The 20,927-nt window shown below is 45.7% G+C and overlaps 1 protein-coding gene across 5 annotated transcripts in view; it reads right to left on the bottom strand.

Moving 5' to 3' along the window:
- The window catches only part of Rbm33 (RNA binding motif protein 33), an 87,236-nt gene that overhangs the window by 2,564 nt on the left and 63,745 nt on the right, over window positions 1-20,927 (bottom strand). For 3 of the 5 annotated variants that reach the window (XM_090333602.1, XM_090333604.1, XM_090333605.1), the window contains 5 exons: window positions 20,271-20,543; window positions 14,478-15,146; window positions 6,214-6,426; window positions 4,249-4,437; window positions 26-114 (listed from right to left, as the gene is read on the bottom strand). In XM_090333602.1, the coding sequence (XP_090189728.1) occupies window positions 26-114; window positions 4,249-4,437; window positions 6,214-6,426; window positions 14,478-15,146; window positions 20,271-20,543 (1,433 nt within the window). The remainder of the gene's footprint in view (window positions 1-25; window positions 115-4,248; window positions 4,438-6,213; window positions 6,427-14,477; window positions 15,147-20,270; window positions 20,544-20,927) is intronic. The other 2 variants (XM_090333603.1, XM_090333606.1) reach the window with 1 other exon arrangement.

Genomic DNA, 20,927 nt, shown 5'->3' with positions numbered 1-20,927 from the left:
CCCCTCCTCCATCACCTACAGCTACCTGTGGAACTTCTGCTGAAATGCTAGTGCGTGGGCTGGCTCCTTGAACTTCGCAATGGCTTTCCGCTGCTGAGGAAGCATCTGTAAACTCTAGAAGAAGGAAAACAAAACACTTCATGTCACACTGCCAGGTAAAAAGTAAACACTTACACACTGTGAGCCAATGCTGTGTTCTATAACACAGACGATGAAGCTGTAGGATTAAGAACAAGAAAAGTAGTTTCCCCACAAAAGTAGGGGGTATGCATCCGTGGAGCACTGTGGTTTTCTGGGAATCTAGGGCAGTATCGAGAGCCTACATGCCTCAGCTGGCCAGCTCTCTCCCTTCCTGGGGACTGCTGTAATACCCTCCCCAGCAGGGCTGTTTGTGGCCCTGTGAGCACATCTCATGGAAGGACCGCATTCACAGCTGGCACACGAGCTCATTTGACCACACTGAATGCGGGCCCAAGTCCCATCTCTGTTTCATACACACAGTCAACCTAGTTCATCAAAGTCATGTGCCCAAATGGCACACTGCAGGAGAGGACCAGAGAGGACCAGAGAAGCCCAGACTCACAACCAGCCTCTTGGCAAAGCCTGCACGCTTGCTGCTCTAGCTGGTTGTGCTCAGACGGGTCAACAGAGCAGCAAAAAACTAGCTGGCCGTGACTAAAGAAGTGTTTAAATCAGGACTGCTGGAGGGGAGGATGAAACTGATGTAGAGTTGAGAGGACAGTGTGCACACAGCCACAGATGGAAACAGCTACCACTGACTGCTGCGCACACCCTAAGCTCTGAGAATTGTACTCATTGAGTACGTACAAATATCTTGCTCTTGTAAGGAATAATTTTTGTTCTCATATTATGGAATTTCATTTATCACAGGATTAAAAAATGCCTTTTTCTTCTTAGCACAATTTTAGGCAAACCCCAGCAAACAGTGACATTGTGCATTTCACAAGACCCTTAGGAGTGTCAGGGAGCTTGCCTCTTTATCTAGGCCGCCTGGCTGCACCTTCTGACAGTGGAGTGGGGGTGGAGGGTAGGGCTGCCAGGCAGGGCCTAAGCTCTAGAACATCTGCCCTTCTCCCTGCCCCGACCCCCACAGTCTCAGTCTACTGCACCTTCTCTCATCTAAAATTCTGGAGCAGACCAGGTCTATACCAGTGTCACTGTTCCTGCCTCCTGCCGTCTTGCTACTCTTCCTAGCTCTCGGGAGGCTGTGACTACATCGTAAAGGGGGGGAGAGTTTCATCAATACCCACAAAGTCCTCAGAGCCCACAGCCATCTAAAGAGCGGTTTCAGACATTATCCCTTCACTCTTTTACTCTCAGAAAGCAGAACAGGAGAGCTGTTCTGCTCAACACTATTGCCTATGGCAAAGGGAGCAAACACTAGGTGGCGCCATATCCCAAGCACAGACAAAGACCTGAAGCCTGGATCCACCTGGCAGCACCTCTAAGCAGTGTCTCTGAGCTCACATCATTAGCCAGTGCTAGTGTACCTAGCCAGTGCTGACAGGACCCTGCTACACTGGCTTTCCTGTTTAATTAAGAAGTGAAATAGTCCATAAATGCTCTGTCTAAACATCTATAAACCCCACTCAAAGCCACCTTGTAGCATGGCTGGCAGAGCCTGAGAACTCTGCCTCTAGGAAGGGAGACAAGGTCCCAGCCCTTGCTCAAGCCATGGAGGGGCCTGGAACATAGCACCTTCCATAACCCAGAAAATGTTCTCCTTTTCAGATCTTCCCTTGATATAAAACAACTGCAACGTTGCTTCTGCTACAATTTTTCAGTGGTGTCATTAAAAATTATTTACAATGTAATTTCTAATTATCTTCAAAACAGTGGGGAAAAAGTGGCAGGTGTAGGAGGCATTCAAGAGATGCACATAATCTCAAAGCATGAAATTCAACTTATGAGACAGGCGAGACAAGGCAGGTAGTTCCATGCGTGAAGCTAATCCTAAGGAGCTCCCGGCCCAACCCGTGTCCGGAAGAAGCAAGCAGTGCCTGCCGGCTAAGTGTGCCACTATCCCACATTAGTCAAGAAAGCGAGCAGGCAGTCGGAACCCAGGATGAGAAGTCTGTGTAGAGTACGGGCAGCCTGGACTACAGACACCAGCTCTTCAGCAACACCGAGGACCAAGGTGCAAAGCAGTTAGTTGACCAAGGCTCTCATATACTCTGAAAGCTGAACTCAGTAGTAAACTGTTTGGTTACAAACTGTTAGAATAACCTTGGAAATACATTAATCTGCCCCCCCCCATCTGTGTCTGTAAATCAATCTATATTATCCATTGCATAGAAACCACACATCCTCTTTTTGGGGGGTTGGTTGTGGGACTTGAACTCTGGGCCTGGGCATTGTCCCTGAACTCTTCAACTCAAGGCTACTGCCCTACCCCTTGAGCCACAGCACCACTTCCAGTTTTCTGGTGGTTAATTGGAGTCTCACATACTTTAGTGCCCAGGCTGGCTTTGAACCATGATCCTCAGAGCTCAGCATCCTGAGTAGCTAGGTTTACAGGCATGAGCTACCACACCTGGCTCGAAACTACACATTTTGCACCATTAAAAGATAGAGTCTCTGGCCAGGAGTTTGGCCTACTGGTAGAGTGCCTGCCTAGCATGCATAAAGACCTGGGTTCGATTCCTCAGTACCACATACCTAGAAAATGGTGCTGGAAATGGTGCTATGGCTCAAGTGGTAGAGCTCTAGCATTGAGAAAGCCCAAGGACAGTGCTCAGGCCCTGAATTCAAGGCCCAGGACTGGCAAAAAAAGAAAAAGAAAAAGAAAGATAGGGTCTGTATCTGATTTTGTTACATGGCATATTTTATATACATTTGTTTGATTATTTTAAGTAGGGAAGAGAAGGGAGAAAACAAGATGACTGGGAAGGGTTGTGGGAGGGAAAGGGGGACAAAAACATGAGTATCAAGGTTTGAGAAATAGTGTACCTATTTTCTGATGAATGTAACTGTAACCCTTCTATACATTATCCTTACAATAAAATAAAATAAGACACGGGTTTGGTACTGGGAATGTGACCTAGTGGTAGAGTGCTTGCCTAGCATGAATGAAGTCCTGGGTTCCATTCCAGAAAAACAGAAAAGGACAGAAGTGGTGCTGTGGCCCAAATGGTAGAGTGCTAGCTTTGAGAAAGAAAAAAGATGCAGCTCAGGGATAGTGTCCCAACTGTAAGTTCAAGCCCCAGGACTGGGTGGGGGTGGAGGGGAAGTGAGGGGTCTGGCTATACCCCTACCCCGGCACTCCTCCTGCCCCCCCCCCCACCACACCTGACTAAGAATACCTATCCCTCCACACAAGGCCTAAGGCCTGCAATCAACAAAATAATCCCAAATGCCCACAAGAAACCTGCTCATCGTGGGGGTTAGGTTTTCAGAGTTAAAATACTTCTATGTCTCCAAGAGTCCCACAGTAAAGGCAGCCGTAATTAACCTCCACGACCTAAGCATGGGGAGTGGCTCTGAAGCATCCTGTCCGCGCTGCCCTTGTGGGGCTTTCCACAGCAGGGGGCTGAGTGGCACAAACTCTATCTCCTAAACCATTCCCCAGGCTTACCTGGGAAGACGAAAGTAGGATGAAAGACAGAACCCTGCACCACTCAGAAACACGGCTCATACTGTGCTTCCTACACTCTACTATCTGGGCTCCCCTGCCACACCCATGCGAAGGGCAGTAGGTGTGGGACAGACAGCAGCCAGGCCATCCATCCCTTCACTGAAGTTAGCTGCAGGCTCAAAGACCACAGGAGACCAAGGGCTCCCCAGAAAACCAGGTCAAAGGAGACATGGCACAGTGCTTGTTTCTGATTCAATCTTGTGTGCAGAGTATTTAAGCATTAGAATTAGCCCAGTTTCAGAGAAAAGATACAATCAGGGTTGCTGTCCCATTTATAAACTCCCAAACTGACTTTCAGAGCTGTTAATGTGAGACTGTTTGAAGGAACCATGCCCAGGTTTACTATTTTAAAACTGAATACAGTATCAAGATGAAAGAATACGTAAAAGTGTGTGTGTGTACACTCCACATAATGTGAAGATTTCAAGTGAATTTACTGTCTTAAAACGTATACGTAAGTGTCTGAGAATCTCAAGACTAAAGCAAAGTTCCGGAATCAAAAATGCGAACAAGTGTGTATTTTCTTCTCTAGGACAAAGACCTCTGGAGAGGCAGCTAACTCTGGCCCCCGCACCCCACCACCAGAAACCTACCTGGATGGGCCCCACGGACATCAGCAGGCTCTTCAGCTGGGCATCAGTGGTGGAGGAAGACAAACCCTCCACTGACACCACACAGGGCTGTGGCTTGCACTCTACCACCCTCAGGTTCTGCTTATTTGGCATCAGGCGTCCCCGGCATAGGGAGCCTGCCAGTCCTCGACCTCGTCCGTGCATGATAGCCTGGCAACAACAGAGACACACACTGACAACCTGTGTCATCTACTAAGCTGTACAACAAGCAGGTCTGTGAGTGTGGCTAATGACCTGTGAGGGAGGTGGCCTCATCAGCTGAGACAATGATCAGGGGAGAAGGGACCAGGCCTGCAGCTACACTAGGGGGACACCATGAGCCACCATTGTTCTGTGAGATCTGTGGGGAACACAGGAGGTTGTGGAGCTGTTCTGAAGCCATACTTCTCATGGTGGAGCACAGGTCTGTGCTGACCAGAAAAGCTAAAGTTACCTTTCCCATTCCAATCCTCAAGGACAGGCTCTGCAACAAGACCTCACCCAGCTACTTGCTACCCTCACCTCCGAGGCTACATACATACATACATACATACATACACACACACACACACACACACACACTCCCACTCATGTATGTATACACCCCACTCATGGACACCCCCAGCCATACCCTACCTACACATGTACACATACCCCACTAATGTACATGCACACGCATGGAAGCACACATGTGTGTATACACACCATACATATACACCCATGTACATATATGCACACAAAGGGCAATCTGCTGGTTATAGGGAGGGCCATTCAAAACTCAGAATCATGGCCTGAGGAACCCTTAAAAGAGGCGGTGGCTAACAGACCTGCACTGTCTGCTCCTTCCACTCTTAGAGGCTAATGAGGAACGCAAAGGCAGGGAAGAGCCCGAGAGTGGCAAGTTCCTTGAGGTTTTCATTCCAATTCTTAGTTGTAGGCTAAGCAAAAATGGTCTCCAGTCCTCACAGGCAGAGAAAGAAAGGTGGCCACATGGATCTCAAACTCACAGACCAGAGAGTGAGTGGGGTAAGGAGGTGATAGCCATTCTCGCAAATCCTTCCATCACACAAGGGGCAGGTCCCAGAGTAACACTAGGGAACATGATACAAGCTACAAGTGACACTAGCTGGAAATTAGAAGCAAACAAGTCGTTTCTGTCCTGACTGTAACAAGTGACAATATTAACACCAGATTTTTACATGCACCCCACAGTAGCTCAAACAAGAAATGTGGCTGTGCAAAGTGAGGGCAGGACAAAGGAACTGGGATGGGTGTGCACATGCGTCCAGTCTGGGCCTTGTGGGCATCTGTCTGGCCTGTCTTGTCATGTGGGCTAGTCATGTGTGACTAGCCACGTGACTCCCCCATTGTACAGCAGGCAGGGAGGAGGCTGTGCACCCAGTGTTGTGCTCTCCTGACCACTGCACCACCCTCCTTCAGCCTGGCTCATCCGCCTTACAAGGCAGGATGCTACTACTCCCAGGGGCTTTGTGGTCACTTGGCCTTGGAAGTCAAAGAACACCTTTCCCTAAACGCTGAGAAGTGGCCTCTGCCATTGCTCTGCATATACTCCAACCATAAGATGGGCCTTCAGCAGGGCACAGACACTAGTGGGTGGCCAGGCTTCCCACCTGAGAGCTCAGAAAGTGATAAGGAGCTCAGCCCCTTATCACTTCAGCTCCACTGGCTTCAGTATCCCCTTTCTGAGCCTCAGCTCTGCATGTGGGACATCTGAGCAGGGAGGCAGCAGATTTATCTGCAGCCTCTTGCTTGTGGCCTCTGAGGAGTTGTAAGCTAGGAGCTAGGAACAAGAAACACCAGCCCACATGAGCTGATGTGAGTGCCACTGAGGGCCACGCACCGCACCACATCCCAGGGAAGCCCACGAGCCCACGGCAGGGGCAGGGGCAGGGGCAGGGGCAGGGGCAGGGGAGTGAACGGCAGTACCTTCTTAGCCGGGTGAACACCTTGGATGCTTCTGATCCCAGGAGGAACAGTGGCCGCGTGCGTGTGTGGGCCCACTGGCAGGTGCGGGGGCTGCTGGGTGGGCCCCTTAGTCAGCGTCACCTTGCGGGCAGGCTGCTGTCTCACTTCTGAAGGCTGAGGAAGCCGCTGGGCCTGGGCCTCTGGGTGAAAAAAGCCATCGCTCTCTCCTCCCTGCTGAAACCAACAAGGCAGCATACGGATCAGTGTCTGCCTAGTGCCACCCACAAGGCGGAACATCTCACGCACAAGCAAAACCCAACTTGGCACTTGAGCCAGTAAACCACTAAGCCCAGCTTGTCTGTTGAGATAGGGTCTCACTAATATTTTGTCCATCCTTGCCTCAAACTGTAAACTTTCTATCTCCCTACTTGCATGAAGCTGGGACTGTTTGCTGAGGCCCAGGCTGGCTTGGAGCTGCAATTTTCCTGTGTGGTGCTCCTTGTAACTAATTACAAAAGTGTGTTATCAATCACACACAGCTCCAGTCTGAAGCATTTTGTAACACTTACATAAAGTGGACCAAGCTAACCCCCAACCTTATCTTTAGGATGCAACTTAATGGAAGAAAAGAGAAGGAAGCACAGTAACACCGACTAAAAAACCATAAACATGTCAAAGGGGGCAGAACTTCTGGCTATGGCAACACAAGGCAGTTCCAAGTCTGCTCTTCCAAACAGGACACAAGTGGTAAACCTGCCCAAGCCACCACTTCAGGGAAAGAGGTGCACAGCAGGGACTCTTGCTGCTGAGACCGTTACATGTCTGTGGTCTTCCTACATGGCCCCTGGAAGCCTGTGGGTCTTGTCTGGAACAAGTGGCACATCTGCCAGGAAACAAGAGACTCAACAAGGAAATTCAGGGATGGTAAGAGTCACAGAGGGCCCAGATGTAGCTCCTGCTCAGCACACAGGGGACTGAGCTGCAGCTTCCACCAGGTCACTGGCCAAGGGGTCTGAGTGAAGAAGTCGCTTCCTGATCCCAGCTGGACACTGAGCTAGGCAGCACAGGTCCACCCCCTGGGAAGCCAAGCTAAGAAACAAAAACACCAGAGAGAAAACTAAAGTAAACAGAGACAAAGTAAAATCACAGCACACTGAAATTCAAGGAATTACTGCAGTTACACTAAAAAGGGTCAACAATCTCAGCTCTTACAAAAAGCTAGCTACATTTTTTTTAATTTTAAAACTTTTCACCATGGGAAATTTCGGGGAACGTCCCAGGTTTTTTTGTTTGTTTGTTTGTTTGTTTGTTTGTTGTTTTTTTTTGGAATGGCCCTGTGCTTCCTAAGACATGGCTCCACACTGCCTCCTCAGAAGAGTTTACACTAACACTTAAACATGAACGAACACATTTATAGCTGTGCGTTGAAGAGTATACCACGTAGGAAAGGCTTAAATACAAACAAACAAGTTATTTCATTTTGTAAGAAAAGTTTATTTTTCTTTCCAATTGAGAGAACAAGTATTACCTTTCAGTTTAGCACAATGAAATGCTAACACTAGGGAGACAATCCTAACCTCGAGTTAACATGACAGGAGCAGGACACGAGCAGTCCATAAGCTAACAGGTTGTGACCTGGAACAAATACACCTTTATATCAATACCCATACAGGCACAGACAAAAAGCTGAATGAGGACCAAACCAAACCTATGCATGGGGACAGCAGTTTTCAAGTAGCAGTAATTAGTTGTATAGGTGTGATTTTAATAATCTACTTTTTCCAAAACACACAAAGGGAAAGAAGCCAGGCCAACCTTAGTCAACAATACTGATGAGACGTACTGGTGGCTTTTCCCACAAATAATTATCTTTTACAGAATACAATAGAAATGTCTCTTTGGACTACTGTTTTCGCTTTGTTGCTAAATATAAGGCACTATCTGAATTTAAGTGAGCTCAGGGGATCCTTTTTTTATCAAGTTCAATCATTACAAAAGTGAGGTTTGTAGTCACCAACATTAGCAGGACAAATTTATTTATAACAAATGGTTTAAATGTATAGATAAAAATGCCTTTTGATACTGTCAGGGCTTCTTGCAATTTGACAGATCAAATCTTATTTTCATTCTTAAACCCCATAAAGAGTGATATCACAGACTTGCATTCAGTAGCAAGCAAATTGATTAATCCCTCTCCATAGAAATCTCAACCCTTGATTATACCTATCAGGCATTAAGCAGTATTATTCTGGAGTGACAACACTTGACAAATTCCCCAACCATTTTCCTCAGCCTTTATGGCCCTGCTAGCTTGTATTAACCCTGATGAAAAATTAATTTTCCTTATCTTCTTCTAAACCCCAAAATCCAAATCCGCCAAACTGGCAACTCTTTCTGTAAAGGTATTATGAAAACCTCTAAAAGATTAATTGCATGTCTTCAGGTGACATTAAATTAATTTCGGTACTCGGTGCTGAGAGGACAGATAACATTGTCAGGACACACAGAAGGACAGTGGTGTGGTGTCCCAGGGCAGCCTCTCATGAATTCTCCGTCCGATAAGGCCACACTTCCCTGTCACCACAGTCTGCTGATCGCACGGCCACAGCGCTCACCGCACAGGTTTCCATCAGCCACAACAATGCGGGGCCTGTCCTGGCCATCTCAGGGAAACCTGGACAGAATCTGCACAGGAGATGATATGCAAGCCACACCAAGTTTCCACACACAAACACGCTTAAGGTTTCTCTCTTTTCTTGTTGCAGACTTCTGGGTTGGAGGAGAAAAGCTAGCTCTCCCCAAGGTCCCAGTTCTCTCCCCAAGCCTCTGGGAGATTTAGGAAGACAAATTAGCAGGGAAGGCTTGCTTATTCTCTGCCTCACAAGGATGCCAACACAGACACACCTGAAAGCTACAACGTCATCTTGTCCTATCTGCTGCTGCCCATCAGTCCACACAGAATGAATACAAGCCAAACTCATGAGGGAGATGGCCTCCTAACTGCTGGACTTCAGAAGGAAAAGGCTCCTCTGCACATCTCTTTGACCTCATTGCACAGCGAGAACAGTGCTGGCTCCCATAACCATCTGCCTTTCTGAACCTCACAGAGCCTCGGTGGGTATGAGAAAATCTTTAAAAAGCAAAGTTTGAGCTGGGTGTGGTGGCCTATAATCCTAGCTACTCAGGAGGCTGAGGTTTGATGGACAGCACTGGCACTAAAGTCTATGAGACTCATATCTCCAATTAGTCACCAGAAAACTGGAAGTGGCAGTGTGGCTTAAGGGGAAGGGCGGTAGCCTTGAGCTGAAGAGCTCAGAGACAGCACCCAGGTCCAGAGTTCAAGTCCCACAACCGACCCTCCCCACCCCCCAAAAAAGCGAGGTCCGTTGGTTTCTGGGGAAACAACCAAAGCCCGGAGCCTCTGAGGAGATCTGATAGATCAGGACTTTAAATATGAAAAACACAACTTTCCCCTCAAAAAGAAAAAGGATCACTAGGAGTGCAACATGGGGGCCTCCACACACTGTGGCTTCCTGGTGGTTAAGGCCCTGAAGCCTGGCTCTGCTGATCATGGCCTGTCCCGGCGGGTAGGGCTCATAGCCTCCCCCTGCCTGTCCTGGAGTATTCTCTACCTGCCGGGCCTGTTCTGGAGCTCTCTCTACCCACTGGGCCTGGTGGAGCGGTTTGGGGAACTGTGCCCCCCCTAGGCCTGCCCTCACAACCTGGCTGCCTCTGTCCCCCACACTTTCCCTTCACAACAGTGTCTCCCAGAACTCTAGCCTCAGCCCTGTCCTTCACACTTCCAAACACAGAAGGCCACCAACAGGCCAAACAAACATGGTCGCAGGAACGCTGTGACTCAAAGGAATAAGAGGAGGAAACTTATTTTTTTGCATGACAACATTACAGAAATAATTACTAGTAAAAATTAATGCTACTTGTCTTCCTCCAAATTTTGCTCACTTCCTGCTATCATTTAAAGGTCTATAGAAACAACTATCATTCTCATCCTCAGAAGTTTCTGGGGAAGACTTCCCCTTTCCTTCCCCACTGCTGCTTTGATAAAGAAAACAGTGAACCATGTGGATGCCTTGGCTTAATATCTCATTTCTTGTTCACAACATCCTTCGAAGTGTCTCAAATTCTAAAGACAAATAGGAAATAGAAGGTCAAAGTCCCCTCAAAGCAGCAGCAGTAAGCAGAAGCCAGAGGTCTGCAGACGCGGGCGAAGACAGAGGCACATATGAAGGTGGTGGGTCCTAGAAGCTCTGCTGATCTGTTGCTGTAAAAAACAGCAACAGCCCATAGGGCACGAGACTCAAAACATGGTACTGGGAATGCGCAAAAAGTATTGAATCCCAACCTGGCATAAACTGCCAACAAACTACCCCCAAACTTCCTGTCCTTTTACTTGGCCCAAAATGTCAAGATCTGCTCATTTGCAGGACAGAAGGAGAAAATAGATGTCCTTCATGCCTTTTTTTTTTTGGCCAGTCCTGGGGCTTGAACTCAGGGCCTGAGTACTCCCCTTGGGCTTTTTGAAGGCTAGATCTCTACCACTTGAGCCTCAGCTCCACTTCCAGCTTTTACTGTGTATGTGGTACCGAGGAATGGAACCGAGGGCTTTGTGCATGCTAAACCAAACTCTGGGCCTTGTTTCATGCCTTTCTGTATACCAACATTCAGGTTAAAACTTAAAAAAAAAAAAGTCTGCCAATAATGACTGTCATATAAATCTTTTGTTTTTCTAAAAACAAGAGTAAATTAACTCACACACTGGACCTCAATATTACCCCACCATCTCTCTGCTATAACTTTTCAATGGCTTGGCACTGTTCTAACAAGGACTCGAAACAGCCTATGAGGTCCCCAACTCCATAGTTCCCCTCACTTCAGTCACCTCACCATTCACACATCATCTTATTGTCTCTTTTTTTACCTACTTACTCTATATTCATAGCCCATACCCAATTTGGTTCATTATAGAGCTTGGCAAATAAGGGGTTCCTCCAGGTATCAGCTCCAACAGTACCAACACAGACTGCCTCGGTCACAGGTTATTTCTGTTTCGACGGCTAAGGACCTAGCTGCCCTGTATATTATGAACCCACCTCACCAGAGCTTGTACCACTTCTTCCTTAAGTAACAAAAGAGGGCAGAAAGACTAACTAGAATGTTGATCTGAACCCAGTGCACAGGCTCAGCTTCCTCAACAGGTCATGTAAGAAGCCCCCAAGACCTTTCCTTAATCACAAGATGCTCTAAACTTTGCTCACTGATAAAGCCACAAGGCTTTACAAGCAGTCTGCCTGCAGTGACAAAGAGTCAAGTAATGACCAAGTTCACAGCAACGGACACAACAGTCTAGTCAGCTCAGGACTCCTGGCCCTTTGCAACTTGGGAGAGACGGAAAGAAGAAGAGAGAGAGGAGAGAGGTACGGACCGAAGGGAATTCTGCTGAGAACAGTGTGCAACCATGATGTTTTGGGTCTCAGAGGTACTCCCCAAGGGTCACAAGTAAAAGCATGGCCCCCAGCCATGGGTATTAGGAAATGGTAGGCAGGGGCTTAGGAGCTGGGGCCTGGTGGAAGAAAGTTATTCACGAGGGGTGTATTCCAAGGGGCTGCTGAGAACCTGGCCCCCTCTTCCATCTGCATGCCTCCTTTCCAGTAGTGAGTGGGCATTCTCTGCCACCATGCATGGTGCCACCATAGACAGACCAAGGAGATGAGGCCTAAGGGATAGGGACTATAACCATTAAATAAATCTTCCAAGTTGATCACCTCAGTTTGTCACAGCACTGGAACACTGATGAACAAAGACTCCTGGAGCCTCCAAGAGACAGGGTGGCCCCAGGACTAGGCAGAGAAGGGACAGGCCACACAGAAATGAACAGCTTCCCTCACAGACAAAATGGATGTTAAAGAATACAATGCCATCTGGCAGAGGTTCGCTCACCACTCCGGCCATTAATGACAGTGTAATTCTTTGAATAAAACTGAGGAAGAAGACCAAACTGGTGCAATAGGAACACAACAGCTGACAAGCTTGGAAGGAACATGGTGAGCTAAAGGTAGGAGTGTGGTAGAGGGGTGCTCACAGCCACAGCATACCTGCACTCAACCCCCCACACTTAAAAGGGCTGCACCCCCGGACAGTTGTCTTGGCAATCCTAGACAAAGTCACTGGCCTGGTGCATGAAAGCAGATACTATATCCTTACTGTGGCCATCCTGCCAAACACACACAACCTAAAACTGTTCAAAAGGAAAACCCAAAGTACACCAGCCCCTGCTTTTTTAAAACATCAAAGGCAATAAATACAATAAAAGGCTGGAAACTGTTCCAGTCTAGAGGGAATCAGAAACATGGTACATAAGCCTGGCACTTAGTCCGCACCAATTGCCTTAGGAAACTGTCCTGTGTTGGTGTAGGGCTTCCAGGCCCTGACAAACAATACACTACAAGTGTGGTTCTGTAACACAGTGGCTTTGACTGCTCACCTATTTCAGCATAGTCTAAGAAAAAGTGTGTGCACTTGTATTTAAGGACAAAAGGAAGGGACAAAGCACACATGTCAAATGTAAGGGGCCAAGACTACCTTACACCTTTCTTACAACTTCTCTTTAATTAAGGATACAACACAGCTCAGCTCACAAAGGAGAGCGGGTGTGGATATGCTGCCTCCCTACGCAAAACCAGGAACAACTGCCGAGAGGGCGCTGAGGACCCATGGATTCTGAGCTCGCCTGGGGTGAATGCATCATTATGACAACCTTTTAAAAAATGAAATACAAGAGAATTCTGACTGGACAGCTGGCTTTCCTGCGAGGGCATCCTGTGGCTCTCACAGTTCTCCGTGTGGCCCAAAGAACAAAGAACTTTTGGCTTCATTTGTTGTCAAATTTCTAAAATTTTCACTGCCTTGATTGGAATAACACAGCTAAGCATGCACTTTCCTTTTCTGGGAGAATGTTCTAGAAAGCCACTCCCAGGAAGCACTTCTTTGTCCCTCAAATTAAATGGAGAGTGCAGTGGACACTATTAAGTCTGACAGCCCAGTGGCCCTGCACTGGGTACTGCCGTACCCAGTCACCCCCGGACCAGGAGATGGGGCGCTCAGCCCACTGGTGACAGTCTGCCCAAAACTCTTCAAGACTAGGCCATTTCCCATGGTCCAAAGCAGAGGCCCCAGGACCCCCTTACAGTACATCCTACCACTGGGCGGAATCACAAAGAATGGCAGATAACTTCAGTAAATTTAGGCAGGTCCACATTCTACATCCTTTACAGTGCTCACTTATTTCCTTAATAAGATTATGTACTGGTTCCCAAACTAGAATTAACAAAGTGGTTCTCTTGTGTTTTTAGGGTAATCTCTACTCACTGGCTTCACCTAAAAGCTCCTATTTACAGACTTCCTCTTTCATCTTCAATTTATAGTGGAATCTGCATACAACACACAAACTGTTACAGAATTCCCTGTAATCAGAGCCAAACCAATGTGAGTTACTTACTGTGACTATCTGGCAGGATAAGGCAACAAGTTCTCTGTATGCCCTTCTTGCCAAGAAAATCTCAGTAATGGAATCTCTCTGTGATGACATCACTTTAGAGAGCTCAACTTGTCCAAACTACTGCAGAAAACCCCAATTCATGTGCCTTATGAGCATGATCTAAAATGGGTGCTATGAAGAAAGAAATGAGGCACAGACAATAGTCCATTGTTGAAAGCCATGCAGAAAACATACACATGTCTTTCATTTAGGATTTTGTTACTCCTCTAAAGAAAAAATAAAGGTGACCTTTAAACAATGTAGCCTAAAAGTGGACACCCACATATATGTACACACGTGCACATGCATGCGCACACACACACACCCTCTCACTCTGCTATCTGCCCACGGGGAGGTCACTGACTCTAATGCTATACATAATAGATTATGCACTTTGTATAAAAGACAATTTTATTTCTACAACACACATGATAGTTCAAGTTTGTTGAATTTGTTACCACAAGTCTGTTTATCACAATTTATTTACTAAAAGCTAAAACAGAAATGTGTAACTGTAGTATATGTCACACTGGTGTTTCAGTAAGACTCAAGAGACAACAGAATCAATGTAGGTTCCGGAGTGCACCAGAATTAAACAACAGGGTACCACCTCCCAAGAGTAAAGAGTACTATGTGATTTCAGCACAGGCATTTTTAACCCTCGTTCTGTGGGAAGCAGGACCTTCTAAGAGAACACATGAAGGGACGCACATAACACGTGTCCACTTACCCCTCCTGACAAGGTGATCACCCGGACTTTGGAGCTGACATGTGGCCCGTCTCCGCCGCCGCCACCGCCACTGCCAGCCCGGTGCATGACAGTCCTCTTCACGCCAGGCTTCGTGTCCTGTGGCCGGCCCTGGAGGGGCCCTGCTCGGGGCACCTGTTGGGGGGCCTGCTCCTCCACGTCCACAGGTTTGATCTGGAGTACTTTGTGTGGCGACTGGCCTTGACTTTGCGGTACTGTTCTAGCAGGCCTCAACTGCTTCAGTGGCTTCATCTGCTGTCCTTGATACTGAATATTAGCACCACACGGGACAAAGTTTGATGTCTTAGGCTGAACATTTGCGAGAGCGACATCTTGGTTTTTAACAAGAAGTCTTGTTTTCACATTCTGCCTGCCCTGGGCACCTGGAAAAGGCAGCAGGGGGTTACCGTTGGTGGGCGAGGGTGCAGCCACCTGTTCCTCGTGCTCCACTGGAGCTGGCGGAGCATACAGTTGCTGTTGCTGTTGTTGCTGCTGCTGCTGCTGTGCAAGTCTCTCCAGCAGCTCCTTCTTCCTGGCACCAGCCTGCTGCTGCCGTCGTAGCTCCTTCTGTTTCAAGATCTCTTCTCTTAGGCGTTTCTGCTCCTCTATCTTTAAACGATATAACCTTGTTTCTTCATCTTCATCGGGAAACTGAAATGAAAAAATGCACAGTTTTACCTTGCTAAACACAGCAAGGAAACCAATCTGTTTGGACAAACTAAGCAGTCTTAAATCCACAAACCTTTCAATTTAGTGTTTGAAAGGCCTTCCAAATCTTCCTAAAGACTAGTATAATTCCTTCCTCTGGGAAGGAGAAAAAAAACTACATAGCTAAAGCTAATTTGGAAAATCTTATCAGCATACCAGCAACGAAATAATGTAAATTTCCACTCATTTACAAGTTTGAAACCAATTAAACTATCCATTTAAGATATCAAAATGTTTCAAATAGGAATGGCAACAGTAGTGAGGTCCCACTGTCACATGGGTTTTATCTGGCTCTTCCCTGACAAACCAACAAAAGGTGGGGTATAAATGTCCTGAAAGGCCCTGATTAGAACTATTGATTTTTTGTAGAGAATTTTCAGCCTGACCTCAAACTCATTTGTCACAGAATAATTGGCTATAATGAACAGCACAAGTCAATCTCTCTGACCTTGAACTCGGGCACCCTCCTCAGAATCAAAATGTTGCCAACTGTAGTATTAGAATATTAATGGTTTAGAAGGAATGCATGGAATAGTCCAGCCCTAAACCACTCACAATGTCTTAACATTCTTGAAAAAAGTTCACATGGGTCAAGAGGACACTTTCAGCAGAGAAACATAAAGGTGCAATGGCACAATGCCTACCTGCCTCCTTACATGTATATAAGATCACACACACACACACACACGTATATAATTTTATATAAATGCAAGGACGCAGGTACACACGTACACACGTACACACGTACACACACACACACACACACACACACACACACACACACACACACACACACACACACACACACACACACACACACACACACACACACACTCTGCCAGTCCTGGGGGTTGAACTCAGGGCCTGAGCATTGTGCTTTGGGTTTTCTCAAGGCTAGAGCTCTACCACTTGAGCAACAGCACCACTTCCAGCATTTTCTATGTGGTACTGAGGAACTGAACCTGGGTCTTCCTGAACGGTAAGCAAGCACTCTACCACTAAGCCAAACTTGCGGCCCCAAGATTTTATACACATACACACACACACACACCCCGAAACCAACTCCAAGATATGGAAACAAAGATCTCTTTTTAAAAGGAAAAAAATGATTGATGGTTCTGTTTATATATGGTATGTCTTTGGGGAAAGTAGGGGAAAAACAAAAGGGTGAAAAGGTGCAGCAGTGGAGGTCACTGGACAGTGATAAAGTAAACTATACAACTCATGGGTGGAAACAGGATGTCAACACTGGGAAAGAGTGAGGGAAGGGAAGATGATGTATGAAAAGAAACGGACTCATTACCTGACTCATGTTAAGTGTAATCCCTGTTACATCACCTTTTTTTTTTTTTGGCCAGTCCTAGGGCTTGAGCTCAGTGCGTGGCCACTGTCCTTGGGCTTTCTCAAGGCTAGAGCTCTACCACCTGACCCACAGCACCACTTCCTGCTTTTTCTGTATATGTGGTACGGAGAAATCAAACCCAGGACTTCATGCATGCTAGACAAGCACTCTACCACCAGGCCACACTCCTAGCCCCTGTACATTACCTTTATTATATTATAAAGTAAAAATTTTAAGAAATACAGTATTTTTATAGAAATTACACAATAAGGAAAGTTTATATAAAAAGGTAACGATTCAAAATTTGTTAAAAAAACATTTTAACAATGGCTAACTTTATTTATTTTTTTTTTTTTGCCAGTCCTGGGCTTGAGCTCAGGGCCTGAGCACTGTCCTTGGACTTTCTCAAGGCTAGAGCTCTGCCACTTCAGCCTCAGCACCACTTCTGGCTTTTTTTTTTTTTTTTCTATGTATGTGGTTCCGAGGAATCGAACCCGGGTCTTCATGCATGCTAGGCAAGCACTTTAACCACTAGGCCAAACTCCCGGCCCCAATGGCTAACTTTATAAAAATGGGTTATCACTATAAAAATAGAAAAATCGCCTAGTCACATGTACCCCCCCCCCCAAAAACAGGTGTTACTACTTACAATCCACCTATTTACAAATCTTATCTGCCCTGAATAAATCTTTAAAATTGGGAAAAGGAGCTGGACAAGGTGGCTCATGCGTGTAATCGTAATCCTAAAGGCTAAGGTCTGAGGATGATGGTTCAAAGCTAGCCCAGGCACTAAAGAACATAAAACTGTTATCTCCAATACATCACTAGAAAATGGGAAGTGGGGCTGTGGCTGAAGGGATAGGGTGGTATCTTTGAACTGAAGAGCTCAGGGACAGTACCTAGGCACAGAGTTCAAGCCCCACGACCAACCCCCCCAAATTATGAATATTTATATGTATTTTATATATAAATTATATATTGTTATAAATAATATATATATTTATATATTATAAACACATATAAGATATAAGAGAGAATATAGTGAAGAGTCACTCCTTGATGGGTGACTATAGAGAAGATACCCTTTAGAGCCCTGACACAGGTATGCTGGTCAACATACGGGCAAATCTACCAGGCTCAGTTACCTACTTTCAAAATTGAGGGCAGATTAACAAGGACATCACATCTGAAGGCAGGGGAGGGGCTATTATCCTGGAAAGCACTCCCGAGCAAGGAGTGATACTTAGAAAATATGGAAAACCATGCCTCAACAACAGAGATGCACACCCAGCGCCAAGGCAGAGAGCTGTGTAGATACTCATAGGACCCCAGACGCACTGCTCCAAACACAAGAACTACCGTTACTCATTAGCTCTTTCCCAAGCAGTCAAGGTAAAGTATGTTTAGGAATATGCATAGAAATACTTTAGAAAAACAAAATCATTCATAGGAATTTGCATGTTTCATTTCACATTCATAAACAATCCATCTGAAACTAAGACACTGATGGCTCATATCTCTAAACTTACATCTGTAACTACTAGCTGCCTGGAAGGCTCAGACTGTTGGAATCACAAGATTCTATCTCAAAAATACAAGTGAACGCACGATATCCTTAGTATGTGGCTATTAAATTCAAACAGTACAAGAGCGAGGACTCAGTATCTGCATACCCAATGCTATGGACATGGTAGTGGAAATATAAACGTAACTATACAGACATAAAAAACCTATGACTCTATAGACATGTTTTAGTTCATAAATTAATGTTTCTATGACATACAAACTCTCAGCCTAATTTTGATTAAGTTCTAAATACTAAGTCCCAGTGATTGTAAATGGAGATTCCCTTCTTGAACACTTGCTTATTAAATTTGTCACTTAAAATATGGTGTAAAAAGCAACGTTAATAAATTCTTTAATAAAAAAAAATATAAAACAGTGAAGGGGTCGGGAGTTTGGCCTAGTGGTAGAGTGCTTGCATAGCATACACGAAGACCCGGGTTTGATTCCTCCGTACCACATAGAAAAAAAGCTGGAAGAGGTGAAGTGGCTCAAGTAGCAGAGTGCCAGCCTTGAGAAAAAGCCCAAGGACAGTGCTCAGGCTCTGAGTTCAAGCCCCATGACTAGCAAAAAGAAACAAAACAAAAAAAGAAAAATAACAGTGAAAATAGAGCTAGAGGCACAGCTCAATAGCACGAAAGCCTGCTTTTAATAGCATAAGACCCTGAATGCAAACGCTAATACTCTCGAAAGTCAACCACATTATCTCTATAAAGTAGCTCTACCAAAGAATTCATGAGACATCTACCTTTATCAACAAAAGGAACAGACCTGGCCACTAATACATAATACGGCTGGAAGATCCCATTAGGTCTTATCAGTCAGCGCATTATTATACACAAGATGTGTATATGACCTTCCTCCTTCCCCCTTTGCTTCCCTTCCCTTTCCTTTCTTTCTCGCCAGTCCTGAGCTTGAACTCAGGGCCTGAGCACTGTCCTTGGGCTTTCTACTTGAGCCACAGCACCACTTCCAGATTTATCTATGTATGTGATACCAAGGCATGCGAGAGGCAAGCGTTCTACCACTGGGCAAACTCCTGGCCTCTTTTAACCAAATCAGCTTACATATACAAGTTAAAATTAAGCTGTCAAATTAAAAGCACTATCAATTTTTAGCAAAGAATTTTTTATAAACTATCCAGAGCTCAACTTGTAAATCTACATATTTTTCATAGATGGATTATAAAGGCACATTAACCCCACCACCTTTTATTTCTTTTTTCGTAAATACTGGCTTATTTGATGCATCTTAACGTTTTGATTTTATAAGTTTGATATGGCAGCATTACTATTGCTATGGCAATTTATCAGAAAAAAAATATGAAGGAAAAAACAAACCAATTTTAAAAGCTAAAACCGGAGTTGACTGGTTTCTATTATTAACACATCACAACTTGCCTACATTCTTCTGAGGACATTCTTCACCACAAGAACTTCTGTCTACACTAATGACGCCCAGCCATGTTACCCTCCTTCAATAGGTAAAAAAGTGAAACATGCAAAATACATTTATTCTTCATATTTACAATATTCTGTACCTATTTAAAGGCTAACAAATCTATCTGTACACACACAGACATGTAATAAATACAAGTATTCACCAACAAACCAGACCCCCTAAAATCTTGAGGTGATCGTACGTTCCACAAGTCTGCCTTGTGAGACTCCAAAGAAACCTACAGAGACCTACTAGAGCATACCAGGGGCCAGTGGCCCATGGCCCACAGCCCACGGCCCACAGCCCACAGGGTCTATAGCTCACACCCTGTACTCATCCACAGTCCACCGCCCACAGCCCAATCAAGCACACCATCTGACTCTGTATCTCAAGTTCCACTGGCTCACAGGCAAGTCTCATGTGAGAACTGTTTATAAACTGAAGTGTACCATATGGCAAAGCTGAGTCATTATGAGGCCTACACTATCTCTTTAAGGAAAACATCTGTAAGCCTGGCATATGCCAATTCCATGTAACGTAACAGTTGTGCCAACACATAAAATCAAACATTGTAAACCATCGGGAGAATACACCTTTCACTAACACTGCTGCCAGGCTAGAAGGGAAGAAGAATTTGCAAGGCATGCACGGGAAGGTACACGCTGGCTGAAGGCTTCCTGGGTAAATGAGAGAGGACTTCTTAAGTGGGGAAAATGTCCTACCTCTGGTTCTGCTTTTGCTTCTTCCTTTGGTTGAGCCACAGGGCTAACAGGCTTGACCTTGGCTTCTGTCTTTCCTTGTGAGCTTCTGGAGGGAGGGGACGTGCTGGTGGTGGGCTTCACTTGAGCTGCTGCAGGAGTGGAGGAGCATCTATTGCTACTCATTTCCATAGCATGCGACGGTGCTATGGGTAATTCTCGCAAATTACTGTTTCTGGGAGCCGTGGGTTGCATCTGCTGCATGGGCCGTTTGGTGACATTCTGGGATGCTGCATTCTGTCACAGGAAGCAAAGAACCTAATTATAAGTGGAAATTTGGAAAGGCACACCACAAAGTGAAAATATAGTATACGTCTCCATGGTAACCAACTTCTCTTTTGCAAGGTACATACTTTTCTCCCTGGCAAACACTTTCATAGGTGCATAAATACTGACACACACAAGAATGCCAAGGACTTGAGCTGGTAAAATGTGCTCGATTTGCCTAGAGTCGGGCACCTGGTTGCAGATAATACACTAGATAATTTTCTTTGGCTCGCCAAAGGCAATCTACTTGCTTCAAATCAACCAGATCAATGGTACATCATTTCCACTCCTAAATTCAAAGCAGAATAGGAGAGAAACCATACACTAAGTCAAGATCTTACTAAAAAGTTTTCT

Source organism: Megascapheus bottae, chromosome 5 (genome assembly GCF_031878675.1).
Source record: "Megascapheus bottae isolate mThoBot1 chromosome 5, mThoBot2.hap1, whole genome shotgun sequence".
NCBI classification, from domain to species: domain Eukaryota; kingdom Metazoa; phylum Chordata; class Mammalia; order Rodentia; family Geomyidae; genus Megascapheus; species Megascapheus bottae.
This window is presented reverse-complemented; position numbering and strand designations above follow the sequence as displayed.